General features: G+C 36.8%; 1 protein-coding gene across 7 annotated transcripts in view; it reads left to right on the top strand.

The window, feature by feature from the left end:
* The window catches only part of ADNP2 (ADNP homeobox 2), an 83095-nt gene that overhangs the window by 10744 nt on the left and 51824 nt on the right, over positions 1–20527 (top strand). For all 7 annotated transcript variants that reach the window (XR_013164986.1, XR_013164985.1, XR_013164987.1 and 4 more), the window contains exon 3: positions 14041–14130. Coding sequence is in view for 4 of the 7 variants with exons in the window: in XM_077135160.1 (XP_076991275.1) it covers positions 14041–14130 (90 nt within the window). In the remaining 3 variants the exon portion in view is untranslated. The remainder of the gene's footprint in view (positions 1–14040; positions 14131–20527) is intronic.

Below are 20527 nucleotides of genomic sequence, written 5' to 3'. Positions count from 1 at the left end.
TTTTGTCAGTTGACTCAGTTATGTTATTTGATCATTTTTTTCCCACTTCATTAATGGATCCAGTGTTGGATCAGGGATTACATTTAGTTGTCATCTCTCTTTAGTCTCCCTTCATGTGAATTCAGTTTTTTAAAAAAGTAGAATTCTGTTAGGAAATTGCTTTGTTTTATTTTTAGATAAAATTTCAGTAGTAAGTTAACTAAAGTTTTTTGTCCTTTAGTCCTTTTTTCTTGACATTGAGTAGAATCAAACATTGCTCATGACTCTTTGCTTCCTTGGTCAGCCTAAGAATGTGTTTACTCACTTTAATTTTTTTATGACTCAACCATTTCTTTGCTAGACTGTACTGACGCAGAGATACATACATGCTACACAAAGGAAAATGAAGAGATTTGAATAGTTTAACAGTATTAAGATAGTTTGATTAACTGTTGGGTTAAATGTCACTAATTCTTTGGGGAAAAAATTTTTATCCCTATTAATTTGTTGTTGGATTAGTGTTTTATGAAAAAAATTTTTCACCTTAAGCAATGTGAAAAGTTCATTATATAAAAAATTGGGAAGTATATACAGAAGCAAAAAAAGAAACTATGATTCACTTGTAAGTCACTACCCTCAAATATTCACTGTTAACATTGTTATATATCTCTAGAGTTTTTATATATTCACATAAAAATGTGATTGAATGGTAGGTAAGATGTACTAGTTTTCTTTTTCCTTTTCATTGAACATCATATGAAAGCCTTTTCTACCTCAAATGCTATTTATTCTTTAGGCTTTCTAGTAGTTAGAGTTCCTTGGTTTGAAGCTACAGAAACCAAAGTGGACCAATTAAGTGAAAAGGAATTTTTTGGAAGGCTCTTGGGGGCTTACGGATTTCAAGCAAACAGAGAAACCAGCTTTGGAAATAAGAGGAAGCAGAGGAGCACCTCTTGTATTACACTTGGGGAACACGACTCCAGATAGAGTGTATGTTTGGGGGATATGGAGTTTGTGTAAATAAAATTAAAAACGAACGAACAAACAAACCTGGTTAAGAAAAGTTAAATCTAAATTAGGGAGGATAGAATTTTCCAGAAATCGTATCTCTTTTCTAAAAGTGGATGCTAAACCCTGCTACACGTTAGATTCTCTTGGGGAGTTTTGAAAAATTTGCATTTGACCAGTTAAATTAGAATCTCTATGTTGGTACTCTGAGCATAAAGCATTGGTGTATGGGTAGGGTACAGAGTTTGCAGAACCCGGTGCAACATTGACAATGCAGGCTCCAGCCCACGTCTTCCATCTTTCTGCCCCAACCCATAGCAGATGGGTGGGTGTTCATGCAGGATGGACTTGTTACCTGGTTTGGGAGTAGGCGAGAGGCCTCTGTTGAGTACCTGTCAACCACACCTTGGTGCTGCCACCTCGGAGCATTGATGGTTGCCACCTTGCTCTACTGAGATATATTGGGTTTGTGCCCAGCCGCTCTCCCCCTCCACTGGGGACAGTGGCAGAAAGTGGTCCTCCTGACCTACCTGTCTTGCCAGTCCCCCCACTGGTGTGACCTGCTATGGATGTACCTTTTATTTTGTAATATCTTTGAAGTTATCCCTTCCACATTGCAACTTTCCCCATCACAGTTTCAACATATCACAAGAAATTAAATGAGAATTTTTGGGGGAGTTTTGTGGAAACTGCAGATGACATAAAACAAGTTTAGAAGAGAAGGAAATCTGCGAAGCTGTTCCTGCAGCTACATCAACTGCAGAGCATTTGTATAAACCACGAAGTACATATCTCTTCCGCCTAGAAAGTGCAGTCTTCTTTTGGGTGCTGGATTGTTATTAAAAAGTCATTTCAGTAGGCTCTGGCATCAGACAAGAAAAGGCTTAAGTCCTTATGTGATTCCCTGAAGGGAGATAAAGGTGAAGAGTGTGCTGGGTTTTCAAGCCAGGAAAGGCTGGATACAAAGAAGTTCAACCTATGAATGTAAAAGTATCAAGAGAGGCAGCTAGAGAGTTTGCTGAAACAATGAAAAACAAAGTTTTGAATGAATTTTCCAGATTATGGGGCTGCTGTGCCCCTAAGCCCTGTGATATGGAAGGGATAACTGTATTTCTTTCTTAATATTTAGCAAAATTCCCAACAGAGCTGTCTGGACTTTGAGTTTTCTTTGTTGGGATAGTTTTTAACTATGAATTCAATGTATTTAATAGATAGTGAGCTCCTAAGGTTGTCTAATTTTTCTTTTGTGAGTTGTTTTAAACTTACTAGTGAGTCGCTTGTAGAAGACATAGTTGGATTGTGTTTTCTAATGCATTCTTCCAAACTTTGAAGAGTTTACTCTATGTTTAATTAATGATAAGAAAGACTTCTTCCATTTTGTGGGTTTTTTTTTTTATATCTCATACCTTTTTGTTCCTTATTTCCTCCTATTTTCTTCTTTTGGGTTTAGTTGATTTTTTTAAATGAAACATTTTGATTTCCTTCTCATTTCCTTTTTTGGTATATTCTTTTGATATTTTCTTCGTGATTAGCATGGGATTTACATTTAGCATCCTAAATTTATAATCTAGTATAAATTAATACTAGCTTGACTTCAATAATTTACAAAAACTCTACTCCTATACCACTTTGCACACCATTATATTGCTTTCATACGAATCTTTATACATTGTGATTCCTATAATAGATTTATAATTATTTTCTGTGCATTTGTATTTTTAGTCATGTAAGAAATAAAAAGTGATGTTACAAACTAAAAATGCATTAATACTGGCTTTTATATTTGTCTGTGTACTTTTTTTTAAATTTTTAATTTTACTTTATTTGTTAATTTTTAAATTAAAAAAAGTGAAACAGATTCTCAAGATATGATCATTCTGTTCTACATATATAATTAGTAATTCACAGTATCACCACTTAGTTGCATATTCATCATCATGATCATTTCTTAGAGCATTTGCATCAATTCAGAAAAAAATAAAAAGACAACAGAAAAAAAATTCATACGTACCATACCCCTTACCCCTCCCTTTCATTGATCACTAGCATTTCAATCTAAATTTATTTTAACATTTGTTCCCCTTATTATTTATTTTTATTCCGTGTGTTTTACTCATCTGTTGATAAGGTAGATAAAAGGAGCATCAGACACAAGGTTTTCACAATCACACAGTCACATTGTGAAAGCTCTATCATTATACAATCATCTTCAAGAAACATGGCTACTGGAACACAGCTCTACATTTTCAGACAGTTGCCTCCACCCTCTCCATTACATCTTGACTAACAAGGTGCTACCTATTTAATGCGTAAGAGTAGCCTCCAGGATAACCTCTTGACTCTGGAATCTCTCAGCCATTGACACTTTATTTTGTCTCATTTTGCTCTTCCCCCTTTTGGAGGAGAAGGTTTTCTCAATCCCTTGATGCTGAGTCTCACTCAGCTCATTCTAGGGGTTTTCTCAATCCCTTAATGCTGAGTCTCAGCTTGTTCCAGGATTCCTGTCCCACGTTGCCAGGAAGGCCCACACCTCTGGGAGTCATGTCGCACAGACAGGGGGAGGGCAGTGAGTTTGCTTGTTGTGTTGGCTGGACAGAGAGAGGCCATATCTGAGCAACAAAAGAGGTTCTCTTGGGGGTGACTCTTAGGCCTAATTTTAAGTAGGCTTGACCAATCCTTTGTGGGGTTAAGTTTCATATGAACAAACCCCAAGATTGAGGGCTCAGCCTATTGCTTTGGTTGTCCCCACTGCTTATGACAATATCAAGAATTGAACTTGGGAAAGTTGAATTTTCCCCCTTTCTCACTGTTCTCCGAAGGGGACTTTGCAAATACTTTTCTATTCACTGTTCAAATCTTTGGCTCTGCAATTTATTGGGGCATTACTCTGGACAAACCAACAAAATCTCATTCCCTACTCAAGGCTCCATGTGTTATGGTGTTCAATTAAGCTGTTTTCAGAAGTTATATTGGGAAATGCACTAGTCAAAATATAAATTTTATGTGTGCTTTCTTTTACAGAAATTTTTATTTTGAGTTTTATTTGAGTTACTGCCTATTTTATTTGAGTTACTACCTATTTTCCTTTCATCTCAACCTGAAAGACTCACTTTAGCATTTCCTATAGAGAAGGTCACTGGTAATGAACTCTTAGCTTTTGTTTATCAGGGAATCTCTTAATTGCTCCCTCATTTTTTTTTCTTTTTTGGTATGCTGTATGATAGGGGTAACATCTCATTCTTTTTCCATGTGAGTATCCCATTATTGCAGTGCCATTTGTTGAATTTTTGTTGTTTGTTTTCCCCTTGTTTTGTTTGTTTGTTTTTGGGAATTGCACGGGCCAGAATCGAACCCGAGTCTCCTGAATGGTGGGCGAGAATTCTACCACTGAACTACCCTTGTACTCACCCCTCCCGCTCATTTTTTTATTGTTTATTTTCACTCTTTTATTTTTTTCTTAATTTTTTTATTACCAAACCAAAACAACATACCAACATGAACATTCTTATCATACAAACATTCCGTGCGTGGTGTATAATCAGTGGCTCACAATATCATCACATAGTAGTATATTCACACCATGATCATTTTTTAGAACATTTGTATCACTCTAGAAAAAGAGATAAAAAGAAAAAACTCATACATACCATTCCCCTTACCTGTCTCTTTCATTGAAAATTAGTATTTCCATCTATCCAATATATAAATTTTTTAATTTTAACATTTGTTCCCCCTATTATTTATTTATTTTTAATCCATATGTTTTACTCATCTGCCCATACTGTAGTTAAAAGGAACATCATAAGGTTTTCACAATCACACAGTTACATTGCAAAAGCTACATCATTATACAATCATATTCAAGAAACGTGGCTACTGGAAAACAGCTCTACAGTTTTAGGGACTTTCCTCTACCCAAATAAATCTTAATCTAAAAAGGGGATATCTGTATAATGCATAAGAATAACCTCCAGGATAACTTCTCAACTCTGTTTGAAATCTCTTAGCCACTGACATTTTATTTTGTCTCATTTCTCTCTTCCCCCTTTTGGTCAAGAAGGTTTTCTCAATCCTTTGATGCTGAGTCTCAACTCATTCTAGGATTTCTGTCCTTCATTGCCAGGGAGGTTTACACCCCTGGGAGTCACCTCACATGTAGAGAGGTATAGGGTGGTGAGCTTGCTTGCTGTGTTTGCTGAGAGAAAGATAGGCCACATCTGAGCAACAAGAGAGGTTCTCTGAGGTGACTCTTAGGCGTAATTTTAAGAAGGCTTAGTCTATCCTTTGCAGGGATAAGTTGCATATGAACAAACCCCAAGATTGAAGGCTTGGCCTATTGATTTGGTTGTTGCCCCTGTTTGCAAGAATATCAGGAGTTCTCCAAATGGGGAAGTTGAATATTCCCCCTTTCTCGCCATTCCCCTCAGGGGCTTTGTAAATATCTTTTTATTCACTGTTCAGATCACTGGGATTTATCGGAGCATCATTTTGGACAAACCTACAAAATCTCCTGCCCTATTCAAGGTTCCATATGCTTAATGGTGTTCAATTAAACTGTCCATTTAAGTTATATTAGGAAATGCACTAGTAGAAATATAAATTTTGTACCAAATATTTGCTTTAGTCTCACACCAGGTGAGTTCTCTGGTGTCTAATGAAGTTTGACTTTTGAGTGAAAGCTTTTCCACAATCCTTACACTCAAATGGTTTCTCACCAGTGTGAATCTTCTGATGGTGAGGGAGATTTCCTTCTGGCTGAAGCATTTTCCACATTCATTATGTTCATGAAAATGTTCATGCTCAGTGAGATTTGATTTGTGGCTGATGACTTTCCCACATATCTCACAGGCGAAGGGTTTTCCCCATTGTAAATTATCTGCTGACCAAGGTTTGGTATCTAAATGGAAGCTTATCCATATTCACAAGGTTTCTCTCCAGTATGAAGTTTTTGATAAATGAGGATTTACTTTTTGATTTCAGATTTTTCCCCATTTTTTACATTTGTAAGATTTTTCCCTGTATTAGCTTTCAAATGTAGAGTAAGAAATGAGATTTGAGAGAAAACTTTATTCAGTACATACACAGGTGTCTCTTCCCCATCAATTTTTCAAAACCTCAATGAAGTTTTTTTTATATTCACTGATTTCTCTCTAGTATGAATTTTCTTCTGCTCAAAGAGATTTGTCATCTAGCCTAATGCTTTTCAATATTCCTTAGAAGCACAGAATTTCTAGCATGACTTCTACATTTAATGAAGTATGACATGTGAATGAAAAAAAGTTTTAAAATATGAATTACCATCTATTTTCAACACCCTGCAATATTGACATTCTTTTGTTTGTCCTCATGCAAAAGCTTTTGTTTTTTTTTGCATGGGCAGGCACTGGGAATTGAACCCGGGTTTCTGGCATGGCAGGCGAAAACTCTGCCTGCTGAGCCACCATGGCCTACCCAAAAACATTTTTTAATTTGTACATTTAGTTACTATTATTGTACACTCTAGACATTCCTAGATTATACCATCTCTGTCTTTCCTTCTGGTTTCATTTGTGCCCCCAATCCTCCTCCCTCTATCATTCTCACGTTCAGCTTCATTCAGTGTATTAATATTATTGTGCTACAGTTAGGTAGTATTGTGCTATCCATTTCTGAATTTTTACAGTCAGTCTTGTTGCACAGTTTTATCCCTTCAGCTCCAATTACCCAAAATCTACCCTATTTCTGTCTTCTAATGGCTTCTGTTCTTAATTGAAATTCTCCAAATTCATTCATGTCAGTGAGACCATATAATATTTGTCCTTTCGTTTCTGGCTAATCTCACTCAGCATAATATCCTCAAGGCCCATCCATGTTGTTACATGCTTCATGACTTTATTCTGTCTTACAGCTGTGTAATATTCCATCATATGTATATGCCACAGCTTGTTTAGCCACTCATCTGTTGATAGGCATTTGGGCTGTTTTTATCTCTTGACAGTTGTAAATAATGCTGCTATAAACACTGGTGTGCATATTTCCGTTTGTGGTCTTGCCCTCATGTCCTCTGAATAGATACCTAGCAATGGTATTGCCGGATCATATGGCAATTCTATACTTCGCTTCCTGAGGAACCACCAAACTGCCTTCCACAGTGGTTGTACCATTTTACATTCCCACCAACAGTGAATAAATGTGCCTCTTTCTCCACATCCTCTCCAGCACCTGTTGTTTTCTGTTTTATTGTAATGGCCATTCTGGAGGGTATGAGATGATACCTCATTGTGATTTTGATTTGCATGTCCTAATAGCCAGGGAAGTTGAGCATTTTTCATGTGCTTTTTGGCCATTTGTATTTCCTTTTCTGAGAAGTTCATGTCTTTTGCCCATTTTGTAATTGGGTTGTTTGTCTTTTTGTTGTTGAGTTGAACAATCTCTTTATATATTGGGAATACTAGACCCTTGTCTGATATATCATTTCCAAATATTGTCTCCCATTATGTAGGCTATCTTTTTACTTTCTTGACACAGTTCTTTGATGCATGAAAGTGTTTAATTTTGAGGAGTTTCCATTTATCTACTTCTTTCTTCAGTGCTCGTGCTTTGGGTGTAAGGTCTAGGAAACTGCCTCGTATTGTAAGTTTTATATTTCCCTACATTTTCTTATAAAAGTTTTATGGTCTTAGATCTAATGTTTAGGTCTTTGATCCATTTTGAGTTAATTTTTGTATAAGGTATGAGAATACAGATCCTCTTTCTTTTGCATATGCATAACCAGTTCTCCAAGCACCATTTATTGAAGACATTGCTCTGTCCTAGGTGAGTTGGCTTGACTGCCTTATCAAAGACCAATTGTCCATAGATGAGAGGGTCTATATCTGAATACTCTATTCGATACCATTCGTCAGTATATCTATCTATATGCCAGTACCATGCTGTTTTGACCACTGTAGCTTCATAATACACCTTAAAGTCAGGTAGTGTGAGACCTCCAACTTCATTTTTCCTTCTCGGGATATTTTTAGGGATTTGGGGCACCCTGCCCTTCCAGATAAATTTGGTTGTTGGTTTTTCTATTTCTGCAAAGTACATTTTTAGGATTTTAATTGGTATTGCATTGAATCTATCAACCGATTTAGGTAGAATTGACATCTTAATTATATTTAGTCTTCCAGTCCATAAACATGGTATGCCCTTCCATTTATTTAGGTCTTCTGTGATTTCTTTTAACACTTTCTTGTAGTTTTCTTTGTGTAGGTCTTTTGTATCCTTAGTTAAATTTATTCCTAAATATTTTATTCTTTTGGTTGCAGTTGTAAATGGAGTGCTTTTCTTAATTTTCCCCTCAGTTCATTACTAGTGTATAGAAACACTACAGATTTTTGAGTGTTGACCTTGTAACCTGCCACTTTGCTATACTGATTTATTAGCTCTCATAGTTTTGCTGTGGATTTTTTGGGGTTTTCAACATATAGTATCATATCTGCAAACAGTGATAGTTTTACTTCTTCCTTTCCGATTTTGATGCCTTGTATTTCTTTTTCTTGTCTAATTGCTCTGGCTAGAACTTCAAACACAATTTTGAGTAACAGTGGTGATAGTGGGCATCCTTGTCTTGTTCCTGATCTTAGGAGGAAAGTTTTCAGCTTTCCCCATTGAGGATGATGTTAGCTGTGGGTTTTTCATATGTTCCCTTTATCATGTTGAAGTTCCCTTCTGTTCTGCCTGGAGGATTCAACCTGGTGGTGTGTCTGGCTGTGCTCTTGGCCTGGCGGATCTTTCAGCTGCCTGTTCCTCCCCTTCATTTTTTCTTTTTTTTTTCATGAGCAGGTACTGGGAATCAAACCTGGGTCTCTGGTATGCAGGTGAGAACTCTGCCTGCTGAGCCACCATGGCCCTCCTCCCCTTAATTTCTGAAGCACCATTTTGGTGGACATAGAACTCTCGGTTGCCAGTTTTGTTTTTTTTTTTTTCTTTCAACAGTTTGTGTCATTCTGTGCTCCATGGCTTTTGATGATTAGAGAGCTGTTCCATCTCACTGAGGATAACTTAAGTAATGTGTGGCTTTTCTCTGGCTATTTTCAAGAGTCTCACTTTGTTTTTTATAATGTGTCCCAATGTGGATCTCTTTTTGAGTGATCCTGTTTGGACTGTTTTGAGCTTCTTGGATATGTAGATTTGTTAAATTTGGGAAGTTTATGGCCATTATTTCCTCAGATATTCTTTTTTGTCCCTTTCTTTCTCTTTTTCCTCCCACAATGTGTATGTTTGTCTGCTTGATACTGTCACAGGTCCTTTAGCCACTGTTCAGTTTTCTTCATTCTTTTTCTTTTCGGCTTCTCAGACTGGATAATTTCAATTTTCCTGTCTTCAACCACACAAATACACCAAAAATCTCCACCTCTCCCTGTCTTTACAGATTGGCTCTGCTGCGGCACTATTTCAGCACTTAGCTAGTCTTACACTGAGTCTTAGGAATCAGCCTGAGGTGAAAGCTGAGAGTTTTTCATGTCTCTTCTGATTGTGTGTCTGGTGCTGGGTATTTGTGTGGTTTTCTAAATTCTCTCATATATATGGTTGCTTTTGAATGCCCTAATTTCCCAAGGAAACTCCCTGGCTTTTCCTCCCAAGCCTCAGGTGGTTTAGTATATGCGATAGTAATTTGCTTCAGATGTTGTGGGTTGATAATTTGGGTTACAGCATTTTAAAGCAATCCCAGCAGCTTTTGTGCCTTGAGTGTGAGTTCTGAGAGAGGTGAAAATATAGGAGTACCTTATGTCGCTCCTTCACATAGCCCCCAGACAGGTTAGAACAGACATAATAATTTGCAGATAAGATCTGCTCTGCTCCCTCTGGAACCAGGAACCAGAATCCCACACTGGGAACCACAGGTAAAAACCAACAAAGCTCTCTTACCATTTTAAGTTGTCTTTTTCTTGATTTGGCATTGGCTTGGTTCCCATAAATGAGATCTGACTATCAATGAATTATTTATAAGTGTGTTGTTTAATTTCCAGAAGTTTGGGGATTTTCTAGATACCTGTTTTTCTTTGGTTGGTTGTTTTAGTTTCTAATTTAATTTTGCTTTGGTCAGAGGACATACTTACGTCTGTCCTTTTAAATGCACTGATACCTGTTTTATGCATTAGTGTGTGGTCTGTCTTGCTAAATGTTTCATGTGTACTTGAAAAGAGCGTATATTTTGCTTTTGTTGGATAGACTATTCTATAACTGTTAGGTAGGTTTATAGAGTTGTTCAGGTCTTCTGTGTCCTTCCTGATTTTTGTCTACTTGTTCTATCAATTACTGAAAAAAGGATGATGTTGCAGTTCCAACTGTAATTATAGATTTCATTAATTTTCTTTTCAATCCTATCAGTTTTTACTCCATGTGCTTTGAAGCTCCTTTTAAAGTACATACTATTTGTACAGGATTGTTATGATGAATTGGCTCCCAGTCTTTTCAGAAATGTACTTTGATATTCATATAGCTTTTCCAGCTTTGTTTTTTTTCTTTTCTTTTTTAAAAATATTTTTATTGAGAAATATCCACATATATACAGTCCAACCATATTTTACAATCACGCAATATCATCACATAGTTGTGTATTCTTTACCATGATCATTTTTAGAACATTTGCATCACTCCAGAAAAAGAAATAAAAAGAAAAAAGAAAGAACTCATACATCCCATACCCCTTACTCCTTCCTCTCATTGAACACCAATATTTCAATCGACCCAAGTTTTAGCCTTTATCTCCCCCCATTATTTATTTATTTTTTATCCTTTTTTTTTCCTTTTACTCATCTGTACATACCCTGGATAAAAGGATCCAGCTTTCTTTTGATTAATGTTAACATATATCTTTTTCCACCTTTTTCACCTTTAACTTGGTCTATATTTAAAGTGAGTTTCTTCCAGACACCACGTACTTGGATTTTGCTTTTTTAACCAGTCTGACATTCTGCCTTTTAATTTGTGTTTAGACCAGGAGTAGATAGACTTGTCTGTGGGCCAAATTCACCTGCTAGTTATTTTTTAATATAAATTTTATTGAGAAACAGCCATGCTCAGTAGTTTACGTACTGTCTCTCTATGAGGTGTTATAATGGTGGAGTTGAGTAGTTGTGCCAGAAGCCATGCAGCAGCAAAATCTAAAGTATTTGCTGTCTGCCCCTGTCTAGAAAAAGCTTGCCAACCCTCTTATTTGGTGGGATTATTGATGTGGTTGGGTTTAAGTCTCCTGTCTTGCTGTTTGTTTTTACTTATATCTTTTCTTTGTTCTTTTTTTATTTTTTTCTATCTTCTTTTGAATTTAGTATTCTTTATGATTCTGTTTCCATTATTGGCTTTTTCTTATCATCTGCGACAGGCTGGTTTCTTTGAAATTTAGTGCCTGATTGAAAGGTAAGATGAATGCTTTATTCTTTGTTTGATGGTGTTGCTTTTCAAAGTAAGTAGTTAATAGCCTTTTCAAGTGTTGATTTATGAAATTTCTTTGTTTCTCTCTTTTGACTCTGCTGTGGACACATGGGTTTCCTTGGTGAACTGTGTTTCAGTTCTCTGTAGCCTGGTCCTTTTGATACTCAACTTATCCCAGCATTTAAGAGGCTCCTGCCTACTTTTGTCGTTAACCCTTGGCTTAAAGAGTTTTATAATGATGGGCCCATTTGTTAATCCATAGTCTCATTTTTTAAAATAATTTTTTATTAATTAAAAAAAATTACAAGAAAGGAATGCAAACATCCTTACTATATGTTCATTCTGTTCTACAGATATAATCAGTAATTCACAATATTATCACATAGTTGCATATTCATCAACATGATCGTTTCTTAGAACATTTGCATCAATTCAGAAAAAGAAATAAAAAGACAAGAGGAAAATAAAACAAAAACAGAAAAAGAAAAAAAAATTTTACGCACCATACCCCTCACCCCTCCCTTTCATTGATCACTAGCATTTCAAATTAAATTTATTTTAACATTTGTTCCCCCTATTATTTATTTTTATTCCGTATGTTCTCATCTGTTGACAAGGTAGATAAAAGGAGCATCAGACACAAGGTTTTCACAGTTACATAGTCACATTGTGAAAGCTATATCGTTATACAATCATTATCAAGTAACATGGCTACTGGAACACAGCTCTACATTTTCAGGTGATTCCCTCCAGCCTCTCTATTACATTTTGGATAACAAGGTGATATCTACTTAATGTGTAAGAATAACCTCCAGGATAACCTCTCAACTCTGTTTGGAATCTCATAGCCATTGACATGTTGTCTCATTTCACTCTTCCCCTTTTTGGTCGAGAAGGTTTTCTCAATCCCTTGATGCTGGGTCTCAGCTCATTTTAGAGTTTTTCTCAATCCATAGTCTCATTTGTACCTTTACCAAGTTCTCAAGTTGGTGCTAAGAGCTAATTCTGAATCCAGTGTTACTACTTTTAGTTTTCATAAAATTGTGAACACTCTGGGATTAGGAACTTGTCACCTTTTTTGCCCACTTATTAATATAGCCCACTTATTAATATAGCTCATATTTTTAAATGAATGAGCTGGTTTGTATATGTGAAGTTCTCACACTTTGGGAAATAGCTGAGAAAAAAATGGATTAGATTTTTATTTCTTTCTGTTTGGTAAAGAGAACAGGAGAAGAAAATATTTGTGAGCTATATAGACTTTAAAATGTCACTTTTAGAGCAAAATATAAGATGTTTCTCTTGCTAACATCTTATAAATAATAGTCATAAGCCTCTTGAATAAATTCATTTAGTGAAAAGCATAATTAAGTTTGCCACGTGTCCATTAAGAAAAATGAAATTGTGTACATAGAGAAGGAAAGAGCAGGAAGATGAGTGAGAGTGATTCCCTAGAGAGCTCAGTTTGGCTTTCCAGAGCCACAGAGCTCTCCTGGCTCTGCTTTCTACTTAACGCCTCCCATAGGCCTCATTCCCTGGAAATTTTGCCCCAGTTCCCTGATTCTTTCTGTCCATTGCTAGCACACCTTTTCACTTAGTTCTTCCTGTTTCAAACAGTTTCATTATAAACCGGCTCTCAAACCATACCTTCTTTTCATTCTCATCTGAATCCTGTGCTCTGAGCTCTCTTGCCCCTCTCTGTTTGCCTGTGACATCTGACTTACATTCCGGTGTGAACACCAGTCATACTGCTGACTTCTTCATCCTACATGTCTTGATTTACACCTCTCTGAACATGCAGGCAAGATTAGCTAGAGTACCTTGATCTGTACTCCTCTACTACCTTGGAATTCTTCTTAGCACCTGTGACAAATGTAAGAAAAGTATTTGTGTAGTTTTTTTTTAAACCAGCTTCTTTTTCATCTGAAATACTCTGAGGGTTGAGATCATGTCTAATTTATTCATATTGTATCCTAGAGACTAATGTAAAATTTGAGGATTAATTTAGTGTTGATTACAAAAAGGCAAGCAAAAACAAAAACCCCACAAAAGTAAGTAGATTACCGTGTTCTTATAGTTATTTCTTTGCCCCCTTGCCCAAAAGCTCGTAATTGCTGGGTCTTATAGAGAAATGCCCTCCTTTCCTGGCCTACCAATAATGTCTTCTGGAGCTTGTTTGGACTCAGCTTACTCTGGGGATGCTGCGGCTTATCATTCTCTAAGACAAATGGAATGGACAGAAGTGGCCAAATATAGTTCTAAAAAAGTATATGCAAGTATGAAAATTACTTTACTTTGAAGCACTATTTCATTTCTTTCTGTGTACTCATTAAGCTACATGGGGCTTGGAATCTTTATGTGTCTACATCTAGGCTTGGCTTACATATACAAAGTAGGGATTATTATTATTTGTGTTGGGTTCTGAATTGTTTTTGAGTTCTCATCCGTTTTATTTCTTACAAAAATATAATTTTATCTGGATTATTTCAACTCTTTCCTCAGTTCTCATGGTACAGTGTCAAAACTTGATGAAATTTTCATTTTGCTTTTCCCATGTGGATTTCTTAGGCTATAAGTGATGTCATCAGGTTCTAATGATATATTTCTTTATCTTCTGAGTTCACATATTGATCTCTTTCTCTGTTTTTTTGAAAGGATCTTAAAGGCTTCGATCCAGGAGAGAAGTACTTTTATAACACATCATGGGGAGATGTTTCTCTGTGGGAACCTTCTGGAAAGAAAGTGGTATGTATTTTTGTATTTGACCTTTATGTTTCTTCAAACATGAAGGTAGAGCATAGCTTCACTTGCGAGAAACATTGCAGGAATTGGGACTGCTGGTGAGTGAATGAGAAAGTGGAGTAGTGTAAATAGTCAGGGAAGTAGAAAGAAAACCACAGTTAGTATTTTTTATAATGGTAGGATATTGGTATTTTGAGAGTTTTCTGCATATGAAGTTGGTAACTGATGCAATGAAGGTATTATATGTCTTTGATTATAAGATGCCACTGATATCAGAAGGACCTGATGTAATAAGTTGTGAGTAAAAAGAAATGCCATGGGCAGGTACAATGGTGGTTCAGTGGCAGAATTTTACCAGAGACTGGATTCGATTCCCAAAGCCTGCTCATGCCAAAAAAAAAAGAAAAAGAAATGCCATGATATTCAGTGCACTAAATGCACACATTGAGGAGGGCACATTCTGGTTTTGTAATGTAAATTAAAACATTGATCTCTGAAACAAGGAATAAATTTATAATCATTTGAAACCTCAAACTTAAGCAAGTCCAGGCTACACTGTGTGCCCTAATTATGTCCTTCTTCTGTGAAACCTTCCCCACCACTTCCTCAGCATGTCCCTAATAGGAGTTAGCTAGGTTTCCCCCTGAACATCTGCTTTTCTTCTCGTCGACTACTTTCTTGCCTCCATTATGGCACCACCATTTTCTAAATCAAGCTGGCTTTCGAATTTTCAGCTTTAAAAATTTTCCTATAATTAGTTGGTGATTGTTTTGTCGGAAACGTCTTTAAAATATTTTTGTTGTCAACCCATCTTTTTCTTTTTTAATGTACTTTTACACTTAGGATACTTTCACTCTGACAGGACAGTTACAGAAAGAATGCAAATCCAATACAGAGAACTCCAGCATATCCCTACTCATTTTTCTCCCCCCACCTAGATCCCCAGATATACCGATTTTAATATTTTGCCACATTTGCATATCATTCTGACTAACTGTTCATTCTGTCTACCTACCTACCTGTCAGTTCATTTTCTGAACACTTGTATGTTTACATCATGCTCCTTGAACACTACTGCCATGTACATTTCTTAAGAATAAGGATTTTCATTTATATAACCACCTTAAGTACAGTGAACCATATCAAGAAATTTAACATTGATATAACAGCTTACAGTCTATATTCCAATTTTTTTATATTATCCCAATAATGTCCCTCTGAGCCTTCTCTCCTTCCTTGTTAGATCCCATCCAAGAGCATACTTTCCACTTAATTTTTTTTTTTCTTTTTAAATTGTGGCAACATAAACACAACATAAGCTTTCCCATCTCACCCTCCCCCAATCATATCATTTGGGGGGATTAATTACATTCACAATATTGCAGTACTAAAACCTTCTCATCTCCCCAGATAGAAGCCCTACACCCACTATGCTTTCACTTCATGTTTGCCCTGTCCCCTGCCCTTGGCAACCTGTGCTCTAATTTCTGACTCTTGAGAGCTTGCATATTCTGATATTTTCTTTGTACTCACTATGAGAATTAAATTTAATATCCTAAATCTGTAATAATCTTGTTGCTTTGATAACAACTTCAGTATTATATACAACCCATGTTCCTTCCCCCAGCATTTATGTAGATTTTGTCACAGATCACAAGTTTTTACGTTGAGTCCGAAAACTTTGCTTTATCATTACAATTTATGCATTTGCTTCTTAAATCCTATAGGAATTAAAAAGTAATGTTGCAAACTAAAATACAGTAGACTTGGCTTTTTTTATTTTACTGTGTCATTCCTTTCATCAGAGATTTTTATTTCTTCATGTGGGTTTGACCTACTGCCTATTGGCCTTTCCTTTAACCTTTTGCATCTCAAGTTGAACCAGTCTAATGGTAATGAATGCCCTCATCTTTTGATTATCTGGTAGTGTCTTGATCTCTTTCATTTTTGAAAGATAATTTTGCTGGATATACAATTCTTGGATGGCAATTTTTAAATTTCAGCATTTTAAATATGTCATCCCAGTGTCATCTTGCCTCCATAATTTCCAAAGAGAAATTGATAATAAGGTTCCCTTGTACATTACATATTGCTTCACTTTTGTGGTTTTCAGAATTCTCTTGTTATCTTTGGCATTTGATCATTATTTTTATTATGACCTGTTTTAATGTGGGTTTGGGTTTATCCTGTTTGGAGTTCATTGAACATCTTGGATGTATATATTCATGTCTTTCATTAAACTTGGGAAGTTGTCAACTGTTATTTTTTTGAATATTCTCTATTCCCTTTTCTTTCTTTTTCTTCTGGAACTCCCACAATGCATGTATGCTTATATCTTCAGACTCTGCTCACTTTTATTCTTCTTTCTCCTCTTCAAACTGGGTGATTTTAATTGTTTATCTTGACATTCAGTGATTCTTCTTCCTGTTCCAAACTGCTGTTGAACCTCTACTGGGAATTTTAAATTTCTGTTCCTGAAGTCTTCATCACCTTTTTGGTTCTTTCTCATAATTTCTATCTCTCTATTGACATTCTCTTTGTTCATCTTGTTTTCCTAATTTCCTTTATTTCTTCAGGCTTTCCCTTAGCTCATTGAGCATACTTAGGGCCATATTTAAATAAGTCTTTGTTTGATAAGACCTGGATGTGGTGCTCCCCATTCATGGTTTCTAATTCTTTAATCTCCCTTCCCTGAATCATTGCTTCCTGTTTCTTAGTATGTTTTGTAATCTTTTCTTGAAATCTAGATATTTTGGTATTTTGTATGTTGCTGGAATTTAGACTTTGAGGCGTCTATTCCTTCGGCTTGTATCCAGCCAGTGTCATGACAGACCTTTCCTTGAATGTCAGGAGATAACAAAAAAAGAAAAATAACACCTTTCCTAGTCCTTGCAGGTTGATGTGTGTGTGTTCTCCTTTAAGGCTTATCCATACAATGAGTTTGGAGAACAGCTCAAGGCCAAAGCATAGGGCCCTACCTGGTTCTTTCTGTGCATGCCTCTTGTCTTGGGCATGCACAGCCCTAGGAATTTCCCTGTTTACATGGATACAAATGTTCCTCTTCCCTAGGAAACAGCTCCTTCACAATCTGGGCACTGCATTGTGTATCCAACAGCCAGTAATCCCTTGCCCCAGTGTCCAGTGGACTGCCCTTCCATAGCATTCTTTTTTTCCTTTTTTTTTTTTTTTTTTTAACCATGGGTAGGCCCTGGGAGTCGAACCCGGTCTCTGGCATGGTAGGCAAGAATTCTGCCACTGAGCCACCATTGCATTGCCCCCCCTACATAGCATTCTGTAGAACGCTGTACATGCAAGGCAAGTTCTGGAACAGCAAGTCCCTCAGGCCTCTGACAGATTGGAGAAGACTTAGGTGCTCTCTGTATACGCACAAGGGTTACACTGCTCCCTGTGGAATGAAACCAGGGATCTGCGCTGGGAACCTGGGCCGGCTCCACACTGAGCCAGTGAGGGGTGAGGGAGCGCCATTTGGAGTGCCACAAGATCCTACCCCTTTTCAGTGATCTTTCAGCGCTTGCCCTGTTACTGCCAACCATGAACTGTTTTCTGAAGCTTTGAGAAAGCTATGTCTGCCAGTTCCTTTTATTTACTTATTTTTTTATTCAGAAAAATCTTCACACCCATACTTTCTATACATGGTGCACAATCAGTGGCTCATAATATCATCACATAGTTGTGTATTCTTTTCCATGATCATTTTTTGGAAAATTTACATCACTCCAGAAAAAGAAAAAACTTATGCATACCATACCCATTACACCTCCCTCTCATTGGCTACTAGTATTTCCATCTACCCAATTTATCCTTTGTCCCCCAATACTTACTTTTTTTATCCATATTTTTTTACTTGTCTGTCCATACCCTGGATAAAAGGAGCATCAGACACAAGGTTTTCACAAGCACACAGTCACATTGTAAAAGTTTTATCTTTATATAATCATCTTCAAGAATCCTGGCTATTGGAACATAGTTCAGCAGTTTCAGGTACTTACCTGCATCCACTCCAATGCAGCATAAACTAAAAAGGGATCTCTATATAATGCATAAAAATAACCTCCAGGATAACCTCTTGACTCTGTTTGAAATCTCTCAGCCACTGAAACTTCATTTTGTCTCATTTCTCTCTTTCCCCTTTCGGTTAAGAATGTGCTCTCAATCCTTTGATGTCTGGTCCTGGCTCATCCCGGGGTTTCTGTCCCATCTTACCAGGGAGATTACACCCCTGGGAGTCATGTCTCATGTAGGAGGGCAGTGAGTTGACCTGCCAAGTTGACTTAGAGATGAGAGGCCACATCTGAGCAACAAAAGAGGTTCTCTGGGAGTGACTCTTGGGTCTAATTTTAATAGTCATAGCCTATCCTTTGCAGGACTAAGTTTCATAGGAGCAAACCCCAAGTGAAGGCTCAGCCTATTGATTTAGTTGTCCCCATTGCTTTCAAGAATATCAGAATTTCTCCAAATTGTGAAGTTGACTATTTCCTCCTTTCTCCCCAGTCCCACAAGGGGATCTTACAAATACTTCTTTATTCACTGCCCAGATTACTCTGGGTTATATTGGGGCATCACACTAACAAAATCTCATGTCCTATACAAGAATCCAAGTACTTATTGTGTTCAACCAAACTTACCATACAAGTTAAATAGGAAATAGATTACCCAGAATACAGGTTTTGAACCAAATAAACATCTCTCCCTTTGGTCTCACACAGAAGTTGAAGTTTTAAAATATGGTTGATATCATCCTTTACCCTGTAGTCTGATTTACAGAATTTTTAAAACAGTTCCTGTATGGGATACTGCTGACTTTCATAGCTTCAGAGGTCTCACTCTGAGTCTCATGTGTCAAATACTTGGAGTTCCTGGGAACGACCAGGTTATAAACAAACAGCTGAGTATCTCAGAATTTAGAAGTAATGGTTATACCTCCTGAATATATGTAACTACTGTGAGAGCTTACAACTTAGGACCCTTTACAGTAGCCCCCAACCTGATAACCCATGTTCTCGATTTTAGTTTACCAAGATTTATATTATAGTTAGTCCATTATGAGTAAGGCATGATAATATTATGCCTTACTTTTTGTTCCTGACATTTTATTCAACATACAGTCCTTAAGGTTCATACACCTAGTTGCATGCTTCACGACTTCATTCCTTCTTGCAGCCACTCAATATTCTATTGTATGTATATACCACAGTTCCCTTCCATTCCCCAGTCCTTGTACCCTTAGGCCACATCCATCCTTTGTGGATCATGAACACTGCAGCCAGAAACATCAGTGCACAATTATCAAGTGTGGAAATGTCCTTTGGGGTCTCTCAGGTGTATACTGAGCAACAGGGTATACAGCAATATGGCAACCCCACCCCTAACTCCTGTGGAATCACTGCACTGCCCTCCAAAGGGCTGTACCTCTCAATTTCCCTACCGACAATGAATAGGTACGTCTCTTTCTTTGTGTTTTCTCTAGCACTTGTTTCTGTCCATTTTTAAACAGTTTTATTCACACATCATAAAATCCAACATAATCTATATGAAAACATTTCCTTTGTCTTCAAGGAGATAGATGTCTTTGCCACCATAATCTATATGAAAACATTTCCTTTTCTTCCACAAAGAATCCACACTTTTCCCCATGCTCCCCACCTGTAGACATTTAGTTTGGCATAATGCCTTTGTTACATTCAGTGGAAGCATATTACAGTGTTAGTGTTGACTATATAGCCTAGCTTGCTTTGATGTACTTTTCTCATGTATCATCTGTTTTCAGCACCCTGCAGTATTGACATTCATTTGTTCTCCCTCATGCAAAGACATTTTTTATTTGTACATTTAATCACCATCATTGTTCACTCTAGGCATTCCTAAATTATATTGTCTCAGTCTTTATCCTCTATCTTTCCTTTTGGTTTTATACATGCCACCAGCCTTTTCCCTCAACTATACTTATATTCAGCTTCATTCAGTGTACTTATATGATTGTTCTGCTATCAGATTGCATTGTGCTGTCCATTTTTAAATTTTTAGTCAGTCCTATTGCACAGTCTGTATTCCTTCAGCACCAAATGCCTAATCTCTACCCTACTTCTGTCTCCTGATAACCTGTGTTCTTAACTTCAATTCTCAAATTCACTCATTAATGTTAGCTCATATTAGTGAGATTATGAAGTATTTGACCTTTTGTTTCTGGCTAATTTCACTCAGCATAATGTCCTCAAGGTTCATTTGCATTGTTACATGTTTCATGACTTTATTCTGTCCTACAGCTGTGTAATATTCCATCGTATATATATACACCACAGTTTGTTTAGCCACTCATCCGTTGACGGACACTTGGGTTTTTCCCATCTCTTGGCAATTGTCAATAATGCTATAAACATTG

Source organism: Tamandua tetradactyla, chromosome 18 (genome assembly GCF_023851605.1).
Source record: "Tamandua tetradactyla isolate mTamTet1 chromosome 18, mTamTet1.pri, whole genome shotgun sequence".
NCBI lineage: Eukaryota > Metazoa > Chordata > Mammalia > Pilosa > Myrmecophagidae > Tamandua > Tamandua tetradactyla.
The sequence above is the reverse complement of the archived record's forward strand: the minus strand, read 5'-3'. Positions and strand labels throughout refer to the sequence as shown.